The following is a 22,284-nucleotide window of genomic DNA, read 5'->3' as shown; positions in this document are numbered from 1 at the left end:
TATAAAAGGGAAAGGAGCTCAAAAGTAGGCACCACTTGCACTGCACACCGGCCATCAGAACACACCTATGCAGGTGAGGGCTGGAATGATCCGGTTGGTATGGTGTCCTGCTGACTGCTGGAGCGATTATTTTTTAGCGATGTGAACTGCCGTTAAAGAATGGAGAAATGTATTACATGGGTACTGAGGTTATCAGATTGATCTCAGCAAAACATGCACTTGTAAAATGGCTGCCGCTTCCGTGAAAAGCCCCCTATGTCATTGCAGGGTTTCATCGTTGCCACCGTGCTGGCTGTCGCCGCCGCCGCCCCGGCGCCGGAGACGCCGGGCTACAAGCCCGCTCCGGCCTCCTACCACCCGGCTTCCTTCTACAAGCCGGCTTCTTACCACCCGGAGCCCCAGTACAAGGAGGAGGTCAAGCCGTTCGCTTACGAGTACGCCGTCAACGACGACTACACCGGTACCAACTTCGCCAAGAGGGAGGAGAGCGATGGCCACAACACACAGGGATATTACTCGGTGGCTCTGCCCGACGGCCGTATCCAGCACGTCAACTACGTCGTCGACAACTACGGCGACTACAACGCTGAGGTCACCTACGAGGGAGAGGCCCATTACCCGGAGTACCACCCCGCCCCTGCCTACAAGACTGCTGCCCCGGCTTACAAGCCTACCTACAACCATCCCGCTCCGGCCTACAAGCCTGTCCACAAACCCGTTTACAGCTCTCCCGCTCCGGCCCACAAGCCTGTCCACAATGCTGGCTACAGCCATCCAGCCCCTGCCTACAACGTTGCTGTTCCGGCCTACAAGCCTATCCACAAGCCCGTTTACAGTTCTCCCGCTCCGGCCCACAAGACTGTCCACAAGTCTGGCTACAGCCATCCAGCCCCTGCCTACAAGGTTGCTGTTCCGGCCTACAAGCCTGTCCACGAGACCGTTTACAGCTCTCCCGCCCCGGCCCACAAGCCTGTCCACAATTCTGGCTACAGCCATCCCGCCCCTGCCTACAAGGTTGCTGCTACGGCCTACAAGCCTGTCCACAAGACCGTATACAGCTCTCCCGCACCGGCTTTCAAGCCAGCGACGTACTAGTCACAGGGTGAGAACGGTTCCTTATGTTATTTTCTTACTGTGTAGGTTACGGCACTTGTCGCTTCCTCACCAGCTGCATTTTAATAAAATGATTTGTTTGAGTTATGCGGCTCTGACAAAAGTATTCTTGCGTTTCCAGCATGCGAATTTATCTGATACGGTTGTGGCAAACGTCATTTGCATTTTTGGGAGTTAGCCACATTTTACGCGCTTTTCAGTTATTGTTGGATCAGATTTTACTCTTTTTGTTCTATTTTTTAAGCCATTCGGTACCGCACTTGCCCTAAGATTTAGTGTCAACGTGCGTGGAGCATGTTCGTTCCAAACGCTTCAAAACACTGAATTTCGTCCGCCGCATCTCTGGGCCACGGAACGGTGTCGACCGCCACACTTAAGTAGGTTTACATACATTTTTGGTTCTTATCATTAAATACGGCTCCATGGCTTATGCAGGGGAGCAATGAACACGCTCTTCGGCCTCTGGCTACCATCCAAAACACGTTATCGCGGATTATACAGGGAGCATTGCGTACGTCTCAAGTTCAGCGTTTGAAATGAACGCCCACGTTCTGCTCTTAGCCATCCGACGCAAGGTATACATTTTCGATGCGTGACAAAAGTGCCGCAGACTCGCAAACAAACAACAAACAAACTCAGTCTATTGTAGCACTATTAGTTATTTTCAAACACCTTCCTAAAGATCTCAAACTGCTCGTCACAACAGCTTATATTTAACAAACGCTGAATAATACAACTGTCATTCATTCAAATAACTGTATTTTGTACACCGATGGTTCTTGGTGTAGTGACCACCCTGAATGTTCAGTAATTTATTGCGAAGGTTGGTTTAAAGACTGACGGTTATTGAATGGCACCTCTGTTTACTCCGTAGAGCTGCTTGCTCTTCTCCTTGCGTTTCAACATCGTCATCAACACATTCATCCTCTGAGCGCAATTACGATCTGTTCGGGTTACAAGGCAGATGTAAAGTCGCCTAACTACCCAGACGTTACTCCCCACTTCCTTGTCCACATCATCAATCTGCATCATATATTACTCTCACAGGACATGCATATTTACTTACATATCATATGTTATATTCACAAGACATGACATTAGTCATTAATTTTGGTAACCGATTTTCTGTGGATTCCAGGTTATAGAAGCATCATGGGATTTAAGTAGGCAAGCCCATTGGCTCAAGAAGCTTTGGTCCTTTCACATCACATAAATTTCCGTTCATTCTAAATATATTCGTCTTTAACTCGGACAACGATAACACATTTTTGACTACAACAATGGACAAACAACACCAGAACGCAGCTTCATGGCATAAATTCCGACATGACACTTGTATCGCCTTGTGCTTGGCCATCGATGTATCATAAAAGCCGTTTGGAGGAAGAGTTGGCTTTTCTGCGAGCTGGACACAGTATATACTCACCCAGAATCACACATATTTGCATCGCCCTCGTCCCTGCTCGCAGCCGTGCGATAATCCACTTTGGGGCTAGCATTGCTATGAAGTGCAACAAGTTTAAGCAATAGCGAAATGCCGTGGAGAGCCATTTTCTTTGGCGAAGCATCATATTATCTTAAAGATCTTTCTTGGTGACGACCATTCACAATTGCTCCATCTACTTTTCAGCTTTCTCAAGCTCACCAATCCGCTTGAGGCGATGTGAACGATCATAACGGATATCTCGTTCTTGCATGTTTTTTTCTAACTCACGAAGCAACAACGTGTTTTTGAAATAATGAAATTGAAATAACGACAAGATTAAAAACAATTTTTCATGGTCATATGAGTGTAAAGTTATGCTGAATTATCGACCATTGAAACGCAATGCTCCACACTTGAAAATATTGAAACAGGCATCAGATACGATGAAACCAACTCACAGGCAGTGGGAAGTTAACAAGCAAGATCCCTCACGACATTGCGATCATGGTGCGTTACTAGTTCGTTTACCAATACACCGAATTACTAATGGGCTTACCTGGGCCCGCCTCTGCGGCCACCCGCCGGAGGCGTGGGCCGGCCGGCCGCCACGGTCAACGGCCACCGGGACGGCCGTTTTCTGACGCCGGCGAGAGCGCGTGTTTGTCACGGCGCGTGACAGCGAGTGGGAGCATGCGAAGTTGAGTACAGGGTGAGATTCGCGTGGGTTGGTGGAGAAGAGGTGGAAGACTTCTTTTGACGGTTGGATGCATATCGGATGGGGATGGGGGATGAGACGACATCTGTGGGGAAGGTGCTTCTTAGCCTCGGCACGCGGATTGCGGTGATGGATGCGCTTTCAGAAGAGGACAGAAATGCTGTTTTGAACCTGAAGTCGGCACTGCGTCGGGAATTTGGTCCGCACTATATCTGGAATTGTTGAATACAGGCCCTGGTATTGAAATAGTTCTGGTGCAGTGCACTTGCTTGATCACCGACGCATGCAACGCTCCGAGACATAAGGTACGTTTCTTTTCAACTTCGCTTTTTGTTTCGTGGTGCGTCCGCTGGCTCGGGGCCTGACACGTCTGTTGGAGCCGCTCTCTTGAGTCGGTTTTTTATGTCACTCTGTCCGAGTTGGCAGCACAGTTGCGTCTGTTGTATTGCACCATTCATGTCCTGGCGTGGGCCATGTCTGTAAGGCAGCACAGCGTGGGGATGAGTCAAACCTGGCTGTAACACCAGGCGTCGGCACTCACCCTATCTGAACGGCGGACGGCAAAGCGCTCGTCGAATCGTCTCTCGACGGCGTCTCCCACTTGGGCGCGCGCGGACCGGACCGCTCCGAGCCCCATCGGTGGCCGGCGGCGGGCACGGACCACGCCGCGACGGCGTCGGCGGCCACGCGTGCGGCGCGCACGCGCTGCCCGTCCCCTGTCTCGCGGAAGGGAGAACCGACATGTGACCTTTCGGTCGGTCACGCTGGAGCGGATCGCTGCACTCGGCCGTTTTGACGCCGCTATGATTCTGTTCACACCAGCAGACAATGGGAGCTCACAGCTGCACGGCAAAAGCTGCGTGATTACTCATTGCCGCCTGCAGGGAGGTCGGCGCCGGGAGAGGGTGTTATAGCCGCCGTGATCTCGGAGTACCGTCATCATGGTCTGCAGCGGAACAAGGAACTGACGCGTCCGCGACGAACCGAGCATAAAATGAAATTATCTCACTTATAACTATTGATCTGCTTTTAAGTGGAAAGATCCTCTAGGCAGCACAATTTCTCCATTTAGTAAACACGCTCCTTAATACGGCAGTGTTTGATTGCGTCATGGAACGTTTGTATAACATTGTGGTACCGCCAAACTAGCCATCGAAATTTGCAGTTACTTGCAGTACTTCAAGCTCGCCAAGAGATGGCAGCACGGGCAATATTTTTTCCTGACCCAATTGTCCTCATGGGCTCGTCCTATTAAGTTATTCGTTTGCAAGTCCTAATTTTGTTATAGCTAGCCGGTAAAGAACCGCGTTCAACCTCCTAAATTAAGAGGCACAAAGCGTGCTTTGCAGTTGAAGCTTGTGCAGCTTGTAAGTTGTTCAGTGCATTTTCGAGGAACATTATTCACATAGATAAGACTGCAGTAATAGCCCTATTCCCCGGAGAAGAACCGGGAGAATGAAGACATCGATGGTTTGATTTTTGAGCAATATACCATTATCGAAATTTAAACCCATCTATATCTCCATTCTCCTGATTTTTCTCCGAGCAATAAGGCTATTACTACTGTCCTACCCTGGGCAGCTTGCTTAAAATTGTTTGAGAGCGAATTGACGTATATTATATTTGGAAACTGCGCTCACGGACGTCAGGTCTCAACGGCTGTACGATATTATTCTTCGCCTTGAACACCGCCTGACCTGTGGAGCGGCAGGATTTCAATGACCCTTTTATAACGTCATGCATGCCTGAATGACCTTAAAAGTCTGCACGAATACGTCTGCGTATCTTCGCGGGCGTATAGCTCAGAAACCAGAGGGCTTTAGGTGTAAAGAAGCTGAGGGTCATGGACTGCACCGAATAATCTTTAACATAGCTATTTCAGCTAAGACCAGAGATAAAGATTGCACGCTCCCTTTATTATGTCAGAATGTCCCGGCTAAACGTCTTTTTCTGGTAGAGATCGATTGCGTAAGTTCTTAAGTGCGTTTGCGAGGAACATTTTACACCTAGATAAGACTGTACCATTAGCCTTATTATACGTACAGTAACCAGAAAAGAAAAGATATAGATGTATTGATATTCCAGCTTCATGCGTTTATAGTAATAAATACAAGCAGTGAATTGAAAATTGGAGGCCGATTCCGCTTGATTTTTTTAAAACAGCGAGTCGTATTTTTTACAATTCACCAGCATTCGGGGTACGGAGCATTGCCAACCATTTTCGCGATGCAGTGTATATCCAACTTTCGATGAAAATGCCCGAAAATACCTGTACTCGCAAACGAATTCAAAGAAGCAAGAATCACGCATCACGCATCACTCATACATGCAAACGATTTCAAGCGATTAGGCCTCAACCATCACGCATCAGACATCGCTCATACATATTAACGATTTTAAGCTAGCACGCATCACGCATGAAGACACTTATTACATTTGCGTAATTGGTCAATAAGGCCCGTACTTTAGGGTCTCGTCACCGATTTTTTGTAAGAATGGGCCTTCCTATCTTGCCGTCTGGATGACCCTGGCTTTCTAGAGGACTTTGAAAAAAGGGTATAGTGTTCATACCCCCTTGGATTTCAGCCTGAGTGTGATAGCCTGAAAATGGCCGCCGCAATGAATGCACGCATGAATGAATGATGGGTGATGTTCGATGTCTGTTTACTTCAATTCATTTGCATGTACACATATTTTTCGCAACTAATGCACGATAACTCAGGCATTGGTCCGAATCCGTGCAATCAATGTCACTAAAGCATGTCAAAAATGGCCAGTCATCCGTGATCTCACATCCTAACACCCGTGCACTGTTTTACACTAAGGGCTGCAGGAAACAGGCGTCAAGGCCGGAGGGTTTGATGACCCACACCGAGTGCTAGCAGAGAACATTACTTACCACGATGATTAATCACCACGGATATTGCCGAACTAGAAGAACATTCCAGCAACGCACATGCTCACGTCATTGCACCCAAAAATATACGGTGCAGCGAAGGGATGCCCGAAACACAGATGACTATGCCGAAAGGGTTTCAATGACTCGCACCGAGTATCGGTATGCAAATGAATATGCAAGAGGGCATGGGTGTCCATAACGAGTATAAGGCTACTTCTAAACATTCATAAATAAAGGTTAACCCAGACCCCATGATAACATTATGATGTTCAGCATTGGAAAAGGTGGCTGCTATGTTAAAACTACACGGTCTCAGCAGTCCATTTCATTGGAATAAGACAAGTCAAAGAGCATCATAACCCAACATTCATGCGTTTAAATAGCAAGGCAAACTCAGTATTTAACTAATACGGTGCAGGCGTGTACGCCGGAGCGGGATGGCTATAGGTAGGATTGTTTGCAGGCTTGTAGGCGGGGGCGGGGTGGTACTCGGGATACTGGGCTTCTCCCTGGTAGGTGACCTCAGCGTTGTAGCCACCATAGTTGTCGGCGACGTACTTGACGTGCTGGACACAGCCGTCGAGCAGGGCCACTGAGTAAAATATATCCCTGGGTGTCGTAGCCATCACTCTCCTCCTCCTTGGCGAAGTTGGTGCTGGTGAAGTGGTCGTTGACAGCGTAGTCGTAGGCGAACGGCTTGGCCTCCTCCTTGTACTGGGACTCCGGATGGTAAGAAGCGGGCTTGCAGGACGGGGCCGGGTGATAGTGGGCCGAAGTGAGTTTGTACGCCGACGCCTCAATAAGTCAATATAGTCAATAAGTGAGATGTGCTATCAATAAGTCAGCCACTGCAGTGTATTTGTTTTTTGCATCATTCATCTCATACCTACGTTTCTGGTGCGACATTTCACCATTGCACCGACCGCAATGAATTTCCCCGAATGGTCTCTCACAGGTGACAAGGCGCCACACCAACTACTGTCTTCAAGCATGTACTTGCATGCTGTTTTTTGGTGGCCGAGTGTGCAGTGGAACTGGTACATGCCTCCACAGTGCTTCGGCTTTCATAGATCGGTCGCGAGCCGCTGATAGAAGGTTACGAACATCGCCTCACTGATCGTGCGGCTCCCGCTACCACCGGCTGGAATCGTGGCACCATTCATTAGCACGGAACCACGGTCAGTCCCGGACACACGTGCAACTGCTGGAGAACAATTCACACATCCATTATTATGTCGTACTTTGCACATGACATTGTGTTTGGGCAAGACATGTGAAATATGCAGGCCAGTTTTCATACCGTTGAACAAGAACAAGTTGGTCTCCCTGACTCTGATTTGTGCTTTATATATATGCTTGTGCCGTTTGCAAATAGCTAAGATAGCTAATGCGTCCAAAATCCACTATGCAGTTTGTGCTGTGTGGAGTATGTCTGTACTTCGTCTCATCGCTAGCTTGCATTCCGTATCCTTCCTTTGTCCGGACCTCAGAAACTAAAGCTTCTGAAGCGTTTTTAACGTCCTGCCTGAGTGGAGTGGCCTGATGTGCTGCGCGGGGATGACGCATATGAATAAGCTTCTCGCAATACCACATACCACTTCTATTTCAAGATCACATTGCTGGCTGACAGCAATGTTTTGATGACATCCGTCGTGATGTCTTTGATGACGTGCTATATTCCTGAAAAAAGACATTGGCCACATATCAGAAAGCACACTACCATCAACCCATTGTAAATGTGCTTTACGATATTTGCGTTTATTCCCGTCTTGTTTCACTTTTTACAGTGACAGCGATTTCATTAAGGAACCTTACGCGCTGCGGAACCAAACCTCAGGTCTTGCATAAAAATATTTCAAGAGTACTTGAGAGCTTTAGTTTACGAGAAGACTTATTTTGCCCAGATTATGACGCATGAGAACACATAGTAGACTCAAGAATGATATGAAGACCTAGACAGTAATGGAACTTTGCTGTAAAATTTCATGTTAGCATGCATATCACTCAGTTATGTTGCATTTCCATTTTACTTCGATTTACCCGAAAATAATCGTCGACTGGCGACATGCTGACAACTTGGGAACCAAGGTCTGCTTGATTCAGCCTCAGCCAAGGCTAAAAGTTTCTAATTTTAGCAACAAATTTGGGCCATCACCAAAGTGTCGCCAGCATCTCAGCCGAATATCAAAGCAAAGAAGCCTAGTTATCTAACATCGTTACCCGAATGTCAAACAACCCGCGGCATGCATGCATCAGACTGACCTCCCCCCCCCCACCTAACACACACAAAACAAAATGATACGTCAATGCATTTTGTCCTCTATACCTTTCAGCAGCGTATACGTACCGCACATGTCTTAGGGTTAAATACTTCAAGACGCGGAACAAATTGGGAATTGTGGCTAGTGGAAACGAATATGCCCTACGATTCTTCTCTGCGCACTTCATAACGCTGTGACAAAATTTAACACCGAGGGCACATTATTCACATAACGCGGTAGCTTCACCACCTGGCGACACTCTTGACATAGTGCACTTACTTAGCACGGTTCGGGGTCGCTCCAATAAGAAGGGAGAAGATGTTCTCAGCTCTCAGAAATCAGCGGGCCAGGGGTGTTTAATAAGACAATGCGCTGATAACCACATTTTAGGCACCTCCAGCGTAATGCCTTCACATGACACCATCTGAATTGAAAGCGGAAACTCTGCTTCCGGAAAATAACTGCTTTGAATTCCTTTACTATCTCACTGAAAATTTCGGCAGCATGTAAAGGTGAAACGTTGCAAGCACTCACAATACCTGCTAAATAGTCATTATAGGAACAGCGACTGTGGAGGTTGCCTTCGGTCTATATAGACGTCTTTTCTGACAACCGGCTCAGAGACATTTGAACGGTGGAAAACTTAGAATAACTTGGGTCAAAACAGCAAGACTCGACCAAATCTTTTTATTGCAGTTACAGAGGGCAAAAACGAAAAACATGGCGGCACAAATATGAATAGATTTAAATAGGCGGCCGTTGTCACCATGCGGCTAGTATACAGCGGACTTATATGCCGGGGCGGCATTGCTGTAAGCAGGCTTGTGGACAGGCTTGTAGGCAGGGGCAGCAGCCTTGTAGGCAGGGGCGGGGTGGTACTCGGGGTACTTGGCCTCTCCCTCGTAGGTGACCTCAGCGTTGTAGCCGTCGTAGTTGTCGACGACGTACTTGACGTGCTGGACACGGCCGTCGGGCAGAGCCACCGAGTAATATCCCTGGGTGTTGTGGCCATCGCTCTCCTCCTTCTTGGCGAAGTTGGTGCCGGTGTAGTGATCGTTGACGGCGTAGTCGTAGGCGAACGGCTTGGCCTCCTCCTTGTACTGGGGCTCCGGGTGGTAAGAGGCCGGCTTGTAGGAGGGGGCCGGGAGGAAGGGGGCCAGAGAGGGCTTGTAGCCCAGCGTCTCCGGTGCCGGGGCGGCAGCGGCAACAGCCAGCACGGCGGCAATGACGAGGCCCTGTAATGCAGTGAGAGGGTAATTGACGGATGAACCAGCCAATTCAGCAGAGCTGTTTTGCACGATATATACTAAAACCTCTCTATCTGTGCAATGCATATCACATCGCTAAGCCCAGAATGTTCTTGGCTTGAAGTAAACTCTCTAGTAACCAGCAGAGCACCATATAAATGGCATCATCCTAGTACATACCTGCATGTTGTGTTCTGAAGGCCGGGTGTACAGTGCAAGTGGTGTCGGCTCCCTTGGTGCTTTCGCTTTTATAGGTCGGCCGGTAACCACTGATAGACGGTCACGGTCAGATTTCAGTGAACGGACAGGTTCCAACGGTGTCACCGGTTGCGCCGACGAATTGGCAAGGAATTCCTGGTACACGCCCATCTCCTAGAAGTAGACCATGATGTGACCCATGCAGTTGCACATGTACACGCCATTCAATTTCTGCAGGTAAGTCGGAAGATAAATGGCCTGGAACATATAGCTTATGACTCAGCAGGTTCGTGTTGATCTTTTTTTGGACTTGCGCTGAACCCAAGGCGAACATTTTGATGCATTCATTTGATTTTGAATCATTCATTTGAGATCTTTCAACTTCTCTCCCATCCCCAGCTGACAGCAGTTCTCGCCTCCTCCAAAGCTTTTGGCCCATTATATCGCATCCAATTCGCTACCTGTTCGGCCGTATTTCGTCCGAAAGCAATTATATAGTGGGCTAAGTCCGAGGAGAAACCATAATATGGGAGAATAGGTGTCGTGTGGAGGTATGAGGCTGAATGTTTAAGAGCGCTCATGTCATTAGGATGCTCTCCCTCCTCCGCACAACATTCATTACAAAGGCAAAGACGGAAAAAAGCCCAAAAGCCTCAAAGCTCAGGGTTTCCATGCTGTCCAAGCTTTTGCAGGTAGGTTAGCCATGTTCCTAATCATGGGCAAATCATAATGAAGTATAGCTAAAATGCTTTATAACGTGATAGGCATATCATCACGAGAAAGTTGCAAGGCAATTCCGACCGTTCCTAGATTAGTACAGGCTATGGCATGTCTCGAAATGTGACGTCACAAACCATTTTGCTTAAAATTTGCCTACTTCTGATAGTTCGTGAATTAGGCCACGAATGTGGTTAGGAAGCGCTTTAAAAGGGCATTACTGGAAACGCCTTTACTGGAAAAGATTGGAACAAGGCAGGAATGGATGTAGGCACATTTTGATATATTTACACCGGAGAGATTGTCGTATAAACGTGGTAAAACCGCCCAGTGATTCCCGCTTCATCTTCGCCTAGCTTATTCAAGGTCGGTTGGGGAAGGAAAACAGCAGCCTTGCATTGGCTCATAAAAACTATCGTGACGTCACTGGTGCCAAGACTTCAATGCGCTGGGCCGCTGGAGTCTGAATATAATGCTAAGGTAGCAAACAGAAATCAGAACTATTTGTGCAGAGAGTGAGCAACCCGTTAGAGGAATGTGCACATGACCAGCGAGCCAATAGTGGCGAGCGTGGAGAGTTTTTTATCTCCTGCATTTGATTGTGTCCGCGTTACTGCATCTGTTCCTTTGGCGGTAAGAGAGGGAGGCAGAGCAAGTCACACATCATTCTTCATTAATGGACTTCAGCTATTTTTATCAGATAAACACCGGTTTATGATTATTTAGTTCATAGAACCCACGTCATGCCTATACCTTTAAGCAGATCATAAATATGATAACAATTCTTGTTACTTAGAGCAAAATTTTGCTTTCAAAAACATAACCACGTCCTAGTTAACAAGCCTAAATGCAAGCCTGATTGCAGGTTATCCATCTCTGAGATTCAAGCTTGCGGCAAACTGGTCAGACGCTGAGAACAAACTACTATTTTAAGCGGTTGAGTTCCGTGTTAGGGTACTTTTTGTGACCTGATCTGTTCTATCAAAATAAAATAAACTGGTCAAACACGGTAGTTTTAACCTAAATTGTCATGACGTTTCCATTGTGCGCGTTCCGGTGACACAGCTGTGTCAACCTACGTTCATGTTCCCAAAAGCTGATGACAACAATTTCATGATTATGATAATAATGTTAGGATGAAATACGTTTTGAAGTGACGATCGTTTTCAGAACAGATTGACGCAGAGACATTCCAACCCCCAACATTTGGGAACGTTGTTGGCAGTCAATGTTCATAGAGGTCGAGTGTCAACGTTTCGAATTTCTCTGAAATTTGCAACATTTGCTGACGTGGTCGACCACCACTATACGGTATATACGCACACCACTATATGACAATTATACACTATATCTGGGTAGTCAGTCACTTTTCTCATTCCCCCTTCATGCACCGTGGTTAGTAAGCTTAATGATACATCCTGACATGTCTTAAGAACGAGGAAAGATTAAGGGGAGTTCTTCGCGTTTGTATGCGATTTTGAACTAAAAAAGCCATCTTGAAGATAATGCAGTACAGCTCGCATCCTGGCCCCCCTTACCCCCTTATCCACTCTAGTTTCTGACCTACACGCCCGCGACGATGTGCTCAGTATTTTAGGTGAGACTGTCAGGGTGGCCCGGGCATCCATGACATCATAAGGTTTTTCTAGCTTACTCTCCACTCCAGAAAAAACTTCGGGTTGTGGGTCAACTTGACCTCCACCCGAGCGCGTGTGGATGTATAGGTCTAAGATAAGTCCGAAATGATAGCATGCATGTGCAATAGCTCAACACGCGCTTGGGTCGGAGTCACTTTGACCCCCAAATGTTTTCCAGAATGGTATTCGAGCGGCGCGGCAAATGGGTGCCAAATTTTGCATAGCTACATTAGACTGAATGGCAGATCGATGGCTATCAAATATTGAAATGCATTTAGATGGATGAGCAATGTAGTATAGTGGGCTTTTTGGGGCTGGATCACTAGCTGGGCCGGGCGGGCTGGGCTGCGGGCTGATATACCGGAAAATCTTGCGTCTCTACTCCGTATATTTGAAACCATGAGACCGCAATCCTTGAGAAGGCCTGCTCGATGCTGGAGTCGTACAGCAGCGTTTCCTCAACACATCTGCACATCATACCAGCGCCACCAGTGACGTCATCACTCTCGGTTGCAACTATGCCTGGTCGTGTGGTAGGTGTCGGGTGTGGGTTTCTTTCCGCGGTCTGATGCCTAATTGGTGACGATTCGTGTTCCAAAAGTCGTTTTCCACTCCATTTTAGTCCGGTGTATTTTCCGCACGCGATTTCTGTCAACTCAAACTGGGGTCGGCCTGGCACCATGACTTTTGTGGAACTCATTGGCTGTGCGTCCCCGTGACGTGTGTGACGTACGCAGTGGTGGTCCAGACAACCCAGACAATTGCGGTGAAGCTGAGTCCTGGGGACGTTGTGTCAGTCTCACACCTTTCTGCCTGGCATGGCCGTGGAGTTATTACAGAAACGAGCAAACGACTTGTTCTTCATTCCAATCAGGTTATTGTGTGGTAGCAAAATGGAGAAAATCAAGCACTTGATACCCGTTTTCCAGGGAATTTGGGCAGAACCTTTATCAAACACAACTTGCTTGGGTAAGAAAGAAGTTAAGAGTGGGTACGAATCGCTTGTCAGCGTAACCATCATGACGGTTTTTTATGACTGATGAAAAGATGACTCATCGCTCCAAGCGATCCAGGTAACCGGAAACCAGGAGCGGGGAACAAAGCCCCTCTTCCAAGTTTCTGAATATTTAGCATGGTTCCTCTTCCGGTGGTCTGACTAAAATGTCCCTCTCTCCCACGCATCCACATCCCAACTTAGAACACCCACTGGGACCGCATCAATATGCCATGCAAAGGCCAATTCCTTAACACAGTCGCATCAATGAAGTTATCCCACTGGAAAACGCATGATCGCTTCAGTCAACACCACGTGGTCCATAGTTCATAGTTTGTTAGTCCAGATCGCAGTTCCTTGTATTGAAATACGACTGGTCGAAAATCATCACAACACAACATTCATGTACTTAAAAAGGAAGTCATTCTCAGTGGTTGACTAGTATGCTGCAGCCTTGTATGCCGGGGTGGGAGAGCTGTAAGCAGGCTTGTAAACGGGCTTGTAGACCGGGGCAGCAGCCTTGTAGGCCGGAGCGGCAGCCCTGTAGGCCGGAGCGGCAGCCCTGTAGGCCGGAGCGGCAGCCCTGTAGGCCGGAGCGGCAGCCCTGTAGGCCGGAGCGGCAGCCCTGTAGGCCGGAGCAGCAGCCCTGTAGGCAGGGGCGGCAGCCCTGTAGGCCGGAGCGGCAGCCCTGTAGGCCGGAGCGGCAGCCCTGTAGGCCGGAGCGGCAGCCCTGTAGGCAGGGGCGGCAGCCTTGTAGGCAGGAGCAGCAGCCTTGTAGGCAGGAGCAGCAGCCTTGTAGGCAGGAGCGGGATGGTACTCGGGGTATTGGGCTTCTCCCTCGTAGGTGACCTCAGCGTTGTAGCCACCGTAGTTATCGGCGACGTACTTCACGTGCTGGACACGGCCGTCGGGCAGAGCAACCGAGTAATATCCCTGGGTGTTGTGGCCGTCGCTCTCCTCCTTCTTGGCAAAGTTGGTACCAGTGTAGTGGTCGTTGACGGCGTAGTCGTAAGCGAACGGCTTGGCCGCCTCCTTGTACTGGGCCTCCGAGTGGTAAGAGGCCGGCTTGTACGAGGGTGCCGGGTGGTAGGGGGCCGGAGCGGGCTGGTAGCCAAGTGTCTCCGGTGCCGGGGCGGCGGCGGCGACAGCCAGCACGGCGGCAATGACGAGGCCCTGCAATACAGTGAGAGGATGTTTGACGGATGAGGCAGCCAATTCAGCAGAGCTGTTTTGTACGATATATATTATAACCTCGCTATCTGGGCAATGCATACCACATCGCTAACCCCAGAGTGTACATGGCTCGAAGTAAACTCTCCAGTAGCCAACAGGACACCATATCCATGACATTATTCCATTGCATACCTGCATGGTGTGTTCTGATGGCCGGGTGTGCAGTGCAAGTGGTGCCTGCTCCCTTGGTGCTCTCGCTTTTATAGCTCGGCCGCTAACCACTGATAGCCGGTCACGGTCAGGTTCCCAGTGAACGGACGCCTCCAACGGTGTCACCGGCTGCGCTGACGAATTTGCACGGAATTCCCGGTATACGCCCACCTCTTAGGATTTGACCGGAATGTGACCCATGAGGTTGCATATGGGCACACCATTCAGTATCTGCAGGTGACTCGGAAGATAAATGGTCTAGAATATATAGTTTGTAATGCCAAAGGCTCGTATAGATGTCTTTTTGACCATACTCTGGACCCAAGACGATTATGCCAACGATTTGGAATCATTTATTGAAGTAATGTATACATTCTTTCCATCTCCAGCTGACAGCAAACTTGGCCATCATGGCATCCAATTCCATACCTTTTTAGTCTTTTTTATCCGAAAGTAATTATGAAGTGGGTTAAGCCCGAGGAGAAACCGGAATATGCGAGCATAGGTATTTTTAGACGCATGAGCCTGAATGCTTGAGATCGCTTGTGCCATTAGAATGCCCCCCCCCCCCGCCCTCCCAACGTCACTCCTTAGAAAGGCACGCGCGGAAACGGAATCTGGACGGCCATGCAGATGCATGCATGCGTATTCATTGTTTCGAAATGTTGTTTAAGCTAATTAAGCTATCAGCTCACTTTTACAAACACGAATCGTGTCTTACTGAAACGTATCGATGCCACGCATATCGGCGTATGTCACTTAAATTTCGAGTTATGTTGCCACACACATAACTAGGCGCTAATTCGCAAGATACGGATATGACGTGCGCCGAATCTGGATTCCACCCAATAACTTTAACTCAAAGCCAGAGCCAAACCCTCAAAGCCTCAAAGCTCATGCGTTCCATGCTGTCCAAGTTTTTGGCAAGTAGGTTAGCCTGGTTCCTCATCAAAGGCAGAGCATAATGAAGGATAACCAAAAAGTTTTAACGCAATAGGCACAGTGTCACGAAAAAGTTGCAAGCAAATTCCGACCGTTTCCTAGATTAGTCCAGGCTATGGCATGCTTTAACATGTGACGTCGCAAACCTTATTCCTGAGAATTGGTATCACCAACTTATATCATGACCTACTTCTTAGAGTTTGTGCAGTGGGCCATGGAAGTTGGTTTAGAAGCGCTTTTAAAGGGCGTTAATGGAAACGCCTTTAGTGCAAAAGATGGGAACAAAACAAGAATGAATGCAGGCGCCCTTTTTTGTTTACATATATTTACACCGGAAAGATGGTCGTATAAACGTGGTTAGGGCGTCCGAAGATTTTCGCTTCATCTTCGCTTAACTTACTCTAGGTGCGTCGGGGGAAGATGGCACGAAAAGGGAATACTCATACCCAAGTCTTATTCGCAAAAGGGCGACAGAAACAACGGGGTGCTTTGTACTCATGCCGAATAAACTTAGTGGTAGACGTATATGACCAGTGAGTCGATTTTGTATAATTTAACAAGTTTGATGAAATACGTGGCAACCTTAACACGCGTCCGGGTGGCCGGCTAGACACCCTTCGCCCGGGTGGGGGTGGGGGTCAATTTAACTCTCCCCTCGAGATCTCGGGAACTAAGAAAGCTAGAGACACTAGATTCACAAGGTGTCTTGACCTGTATGTAAACTCACTAAGGTCAAAGTTTGGGCTTCCTTGGTTCCAGGTTGGTCTCCAAAGCGCCCCCAGGACCTAAGCAACTGTTTCTAAGCAGAAGGTCTCAGGTCCATTTGAGTTCATTGACCTTGTCTGACCTTTTGAAGGTCATGGTGACAAAAACTACACAAGACTGCTCTGAGCTTTGCATTTGAATAAGCGACTAAGATAACGCTAGGTAGTATGCTCCTAAAACAAAATGTCGATCCGGGTCATCTTAGGTCAGTGACCTATTTTGACCTCTAAGAAGTCAATGGAGTATGTACAATGCGGTTCCTGCTGTCAATGAATTCGGAATGAGCACAGAAATCAGAATTCAATTTCATCAGAACCTATCCCATATAGCAAGTCCTAGAGTAATAAATCAGGTTGGTTTTGACCTTGGTCTTAAGCTCATACCTGACCATAGGTCAACGCCATTTGCTCATTCAATATTTGTGGCGCCTAAGAAACCATCTCAGAGTTGTATGTTTCGTCAAACACTCCGTTGTTGCATCAGATTGAACGATTCCCTGGAAATTGCGTTCGCCGAAACCATGGCCTGCCTTTGACCTGCCATAGGTCAGTGACCCTGCAAGGTACACCTAAATTTTTATGTCAAACGATCCGTTATTCAATTGGCCACAGCTATCCAAATTTGGCGTGGCTACGCCGCGCCGTTCGGAGACCATGCTGAAAAAACTTTCGGGGGGCCAAGTTGGCCCCTCTACTTGAGCGCGTGTCAACACGCGCTGAGGTCGGCTCGCTTTCATCTTCATAGCTCTAGAAAACTGAATGGTGGGTTGTTTTGCATCACAAGTTTAAATGTACCTTGTGAGGTCGCTGACGTACGGCGGGTCAAAGTCAGGCCATGGATTCAGTGAAGACAATATCAAGGGAACCGTTCAATCTGATGGAACAGCGAAGTGTTAGACGAAAGTCATGCATCTCTGAGATAGTTTTTCAGGTAACCCAATGATGGAATGGACAAAGCACTGATCTAGGGTCAGATCTGACGGTCAGACCCAGGTCAAAGCCGGCCTGCTGTATTGCTTTATTGCTCGCTGTTGGCAGGTGGGCAGGTCACTAGCTATATATATATATATATATATATATATATATATATATGTAAGCCCGTGGTTGTCTGCGCGTGCGTGCGTGCGTGCGTGCGTGCGTGCGTGTGTGTGTGTGCGTGCGTGCGTGCGTGCGTGCGTGCGTGCGTGCGTGCGTGTGTGTGTGTGTGTGTGTGTGTGTGTGTGTGTGTGTGTGTGTGTGTGTGTGTGTGTGTGTGTGTGTGTGCGTGTGTGTGTGTGTGTGTGTGTTTGTGTGTGTGTGTCTGTCTGTTTGTGAATACGTATAGATAGAACGTTAGAGTTATCAAAAGATACGACCACGCTTTTTCAAAGAATACGTTGTTTACCATCTATATGGACATTTACCGATACGTTTCTCGTGACATGCTAACATCTGGCTTTATGTGTAAGTGGACACGAAACATAATGGGCGCCTGAATTGCTCTCTAGCAGTTGTACGAGTATCCGGTAGTGGACGCGGTTCCGTGTTAACCTATCATGTCGCCAGACCAGCCGGTGGTAGCGGGAGTCGCACGATAAGTGAGGCAATGTTTGTGACCTTCCATCAGCGGTCCGCGGCCGATCTATAAAAGCCGAGGCACTGTGGATGCATGCACCAGTTCCACTGCGCACTCGCCCACCAAGACACAGCATGCAGGTATCTCATTCACGAATAATGCTGGTGTGCTTAGATGTCATATGTTAGAGATTTTTCCGAGAAGTGTATCGTGGTGGGAGCGTTGATAAACAGTCTTGCATTAGAAGCATGCTAACGAGATGCATCGCAAAATAGTAAAGATACCAGAATGCATGGCTTATTGTTTTTATAATAGCACATCCATTGTGGCATTCCAGGGTTTCGTCATTGCCGCCATGCTGGCTGTTGCTGCCGCCGCCCCGGCACCGGCAACGCCGGGCTACAAGACCGCTCCGGCCCCCTACCACCCCGCCCCATCCTACAAGTCGGCCTCTTACCACCCGGAGCCCCAGTACAAGGAGGTGGCCCAGCCGTTCGCTTATGACTATGCCGTCAATGACCACTACACCGGCACCAACTTCGCCAAGAATGAGGAGAGCGATGGCCACAACACCCAGGGATATTACTCGGTGGCTCTGCCCGACAGCCGTGTCCAGCACGTCAAGTACGTCGCCAACTACGGAGGCTACAACGCTGAGGTCACCTACGAGGGCGAGGCCCAGTACCCCGAGTACCATCCCGCCCCTGCTTACAAGGCTGCTGCCCCGGCCTACAAGCCTGTTCACAAGTCTGCTTACAGCTCTCCCTCCCCGGCATACAAGGCTGCGGTGTACTAGTCAAATACTGAGAACGACCTCCTGTTGAAACTCATTTCTGTTGTGTTATGACGCTCTTTGCCCTGTTTTATTTCAATAAAATGAGCTGCTCAGACTGTGTGGTTTTAACATATCAGCCACTTCTTCCGGGTCTGAACATCCGAATGTCTTCATGGGCTGTGGGTAAACCTTTGTTTATGGACGTTCAGAAGAAGCTCTATATTCGTTGTTATGGACACCCATACCCGCTTGCAAATTCATCTGCATGCCGATACTTGGTGCAAGTCATCAAACCCCTTTCGGCGTAGCCATCTCTGTTTCGGGTAGCCATTCGCTGTACCGTATGCTTTTCTCGGTGCCAGGAGGTGAGCATGTGCATTCCTGGAATGTTCTTATAGCCGGGCAATGTCCGTGGTGATTGATCATCGTGGTAAGAAATGTTCTGGACTAACACTCGGTGCGGGTCATCGAACACTCCGGCCTTGACGCCTGTTTCCTGCAGCGCATAGTGCAGAACAGGGTAGCGTGTGTTAAAATTTGAGATAACTGGTGACTGGTCATTTTTGACATCTTTTAGTAACATTGCTTGCACGAGTCCGCAGCAAGGTCTAGATTTTCGTGCATTAGTTTTCAAGGGTGCGCTTTGGTTTTCTTTGTTTTTTATTGTTTGTCGTTGCTTTTGCTCAGCCACGTCACTCGTGATTATAAACGGCAGCTTAGAGTATCGAATCTGTCATTGCAACCAATGTTTCGCAAGACTGTACTGTTACCCTCATTCATGGTAGAATAGCCAGGAGAAAGGAGAGATATGCTATTTTTAAGACGCTAGCAACAAAACAGCGGGACACAAATCACCAACATTCTGAGGATTGAATAGGCTGCAACTGACAGCCATAAATGCCATGTGGCGTCTATCCAACTAAAGACAGAAATACGCCAAAAAATGTGTGTACATGCAACTGAACTGAAGTAAACAATCACCACACATAACGCATTATTCATTCATGCATGCATTCATTTCGGCGACCATTTTCAGACAATCACACTCAGGCTGAAACCCAAGGGTATGGATAATATACCTCTTTTAAATATCAAAGTCCTCTAGGAAGCATAGGGCTATCCAGACAGCAAAATAAGTAGATAGACTCTTACAAAAAATCAGTGACGAGGTCCTAACATACAGGGCTTCTATGACCAATTATGCGAATGTAACCAGTGCCTTCAAGCGTGATACGTGCTAGCTTTAAGTCCCTAGTGTGTGTGAGCGGTCTGATGCGTGATGCTTGTAACCTATTCACTTGAATTCGTTCGCATGCATCAGTCATGCGTGATGCGTGATGCCTGTTTGTTTGAATTCGTTTGCGTGTACGGATTTTTTTCGCGCATTTTAATCCGAAGCTGGATATACACTGCATCGTGGTAATGGTTGGCAATGCTCCTGATCCTGAAGGTTAGTGAATTGTCAAAAATATGACTCGCTGTTTAAAAAACGAAAAAAATAAATGAAATCGGTATGCAATTTTAAAATAAATACTCATATTTGTGTCAATAAGCGCATGTATCTGAAATGTCAATGCATCTGTATCACCTTTCTTCTGGTTACTCTACGTATAATAAGGCTGATGGTATGGTCTTATCTACGTGTAAAATGCTTCTCGCAAATGCACGTAACAACTTACGCAATCAATGTCTGGCAGAACAAGTCGTTTAGCCAGCACATTCTGATTTATTAAAGCGGGTGTTCCACCTTTATTTCTGGTCTTAGCTGTAATAGCTGTTTGAAGATTATTCCGTTCAGTTCACCGGCCTGACCATCTTAACACCTAAAGCCCTCTGGTTTCGGAGCTATACGCCCGCGAAGATATACAGACTTTTTCGTGCAGACTATTTCAAGGCCATTCAGGCATGCATGACGTCACAGAAGGGTCATTCAAATCCTGCCGTTCCGCAGGCCAGGCGGTGTTCAAGGCAACGAAGAATATTTTCGTACAGCAGTTCAGATCTGGTTTCCGTGAGCGCGGTTTCCAAACATAGTGGACATCAATTCGCCCCCAAAACAATTTTAAGCCAGCTGCACAAGGTAAGACTGTAGCAAAAACTTGAATCGGAGAAAATCAGGAGAATGGAGATATAGATGGGTTGATATTTCAATAAAGGTATGTTGATGAAATATCAACCCATCGATAGGTTTATTCTTCCGGTTTCTTTCCGAGGAATAAGGCTATTACTGCTGTCTTATCTATGTGAATAATGTTCCTCGAGAATGCACTGAACAACTCACAAGTTGCGTAAGCTTCAGCCACAAAGTACGCTTTGTGCTACTTAATTTAGGAGGTTGGACATGATTTATTCACTGGATACATATAACGAAATGAAGACTTGCAATCGGATAACTTAATAAGACAGGCCCATGGCGATATCTGGTTCAGCGAAAAAATATTGCCCGTGCTGCCATCTCTTGACGAGGTTGAAGAACTACCAGGGTCTGCAAACTTCGACGGATAGTTTGGCGGTACCTCAACGTCATAGAAACGTCCCATGACGCAATCAAGCAATGCCGTATTGCGGAGCATGTTTACTAAATGGAAAGATTGTGCTGCCTGGAGGATCCTTTCCACTTAAAAGCAGATCAATAGTCATAAGTGACATTATTTCATTTCATGCTCTGCTCGTCGCAGACGCGTCTCTTCCTTGTTCCGATGCAGACCATGATGACGGCACTCCAAGACCACGGCGGCTATAGCATCCTCTCCCGGTGCCGACCTCCCTGCAGGCGGCAATGAGTAATCGGATAGTTTTTGCCGTGCAGCTGTCAGCTCTCATTGGCTGGTCGTATGAACAGAACCATAGCGGCGCCGAAACTGCCGAGTGCAGCGTGCCGCTCCAGCGTGACCGACCGAGAGGTCACATGCCGCTTCTTCCTTCCGCGAGACAGTGGACGGGGAGCGGGTGCGCGCCGCCGGCGTACCGCCGACGCCGACGCGGCGCGGTCCGTGCCCGCCGCCGGTCACCGCCACCGGCGCCGACGAGGCTCGGATCGGCTCGGTCCGGCCGCGTCCAGACGAAAGACGCCGTCGAGAGGCGATCCTCTTCCGTCCGCCGTGCAGAGAGGGTGCGTGCCGACGCCTGGGCCCCGTTTTTGATGCGAAAATGCTGCCAGATGCTCCGCCCCTTCAGGTAACAGCCTATGAGGTCCCACAGCTACGTCATCTACGTCATGGAGAACGCTGCAAGTAACTCCTCAACATGGCGGCGAGTAAAATCAGCTGTTTCCCAACAAACCCCTTTTACGCGCAGCAGAGATCATGTTGACGAGTCGGGGCAGTCAAATTACTTTAACGTACAAATATACAAATACTTCAGGTGTATCTCTCACATCTGCCTATACCATAACGACTTACATTAACGAGAATATCAGAGGCAGAGAAAGGCAGATCATCGCCCTCGACTCACAAAGACGTTTCATTATTTCTAGCGTTGCGCGAGCGTAACCACATGCAATCGATCGTCTCACGGACACGAAGTTCACCAGGCACTGGAAACTTAACGCCTTACGCCAGCTAAAATAATCTTTCATGTATATAATGTATTATATAACATGTATATAATCATCTTGTGGGGCAGGTTATGCAGTATGTTTACATTCCAAAGCATTCTA

At 48.0% G+C, this 22,284-nt stretch overlaps 1 protein-coding gene across 1 annotated transcript in view; it reads right to left on the bottom strand.

Annotated features, from left to right (window-relative positions):
• The window catches only part of LOC119090282 (DNA-directed RNA polymerase II subunit rpb1-like), a 32,359-nt gene extending 17,781 nt beyond the window's left edge, over positions 1-14,578 (bottom strand). Inside the window, exons 1-4 of the mRNA XM_037213066.1 lie at positions 14,573-14,578; positions 13,707-14,380; positions 12,575-12,680; positions 6,712-6,894 (exon numbers count right to left, since the gene is read on the bottom strand). Coding sequence (XP_037068961.1) covers positions 6,712-6,894; positions 12,575-12,680; positions 13,707-14,380; positions 14,573-14,578 — 969 coding nt within the window. The remainder of the gene's footprint in view (positions 1-6,711; positions 6,895-12,574; positions 12,681-13,706; positions 14,381-14,572) is intronic.
• Positions 14,579-22,284: the final 7,706 nt, after the last annotated feature.

The sequence above is a fragment of the Pollicipes pollicipes genome, unplaced genomic scaffold (genome assembly GCF_011947565.3).
Source record: "Pollicipes pollicipes isolate AB1234 unplaced genomic scaffold, Ppol_2.1 Scaffold_3087;HRSCAF=3621_pilon_pilon_pilon, whole genome shotgun sequence".
Taxonomy (NCBI): Eukaryota; Metazoa; Arthropoda; class Thecostraca; order Pollicipedomorpha; family Pollicipedidae; genus Pollicipes; species Pollicipes pollicipes.
This window is presented reverse-complemented; position numbering and strand designations above follow the sequence as displayed.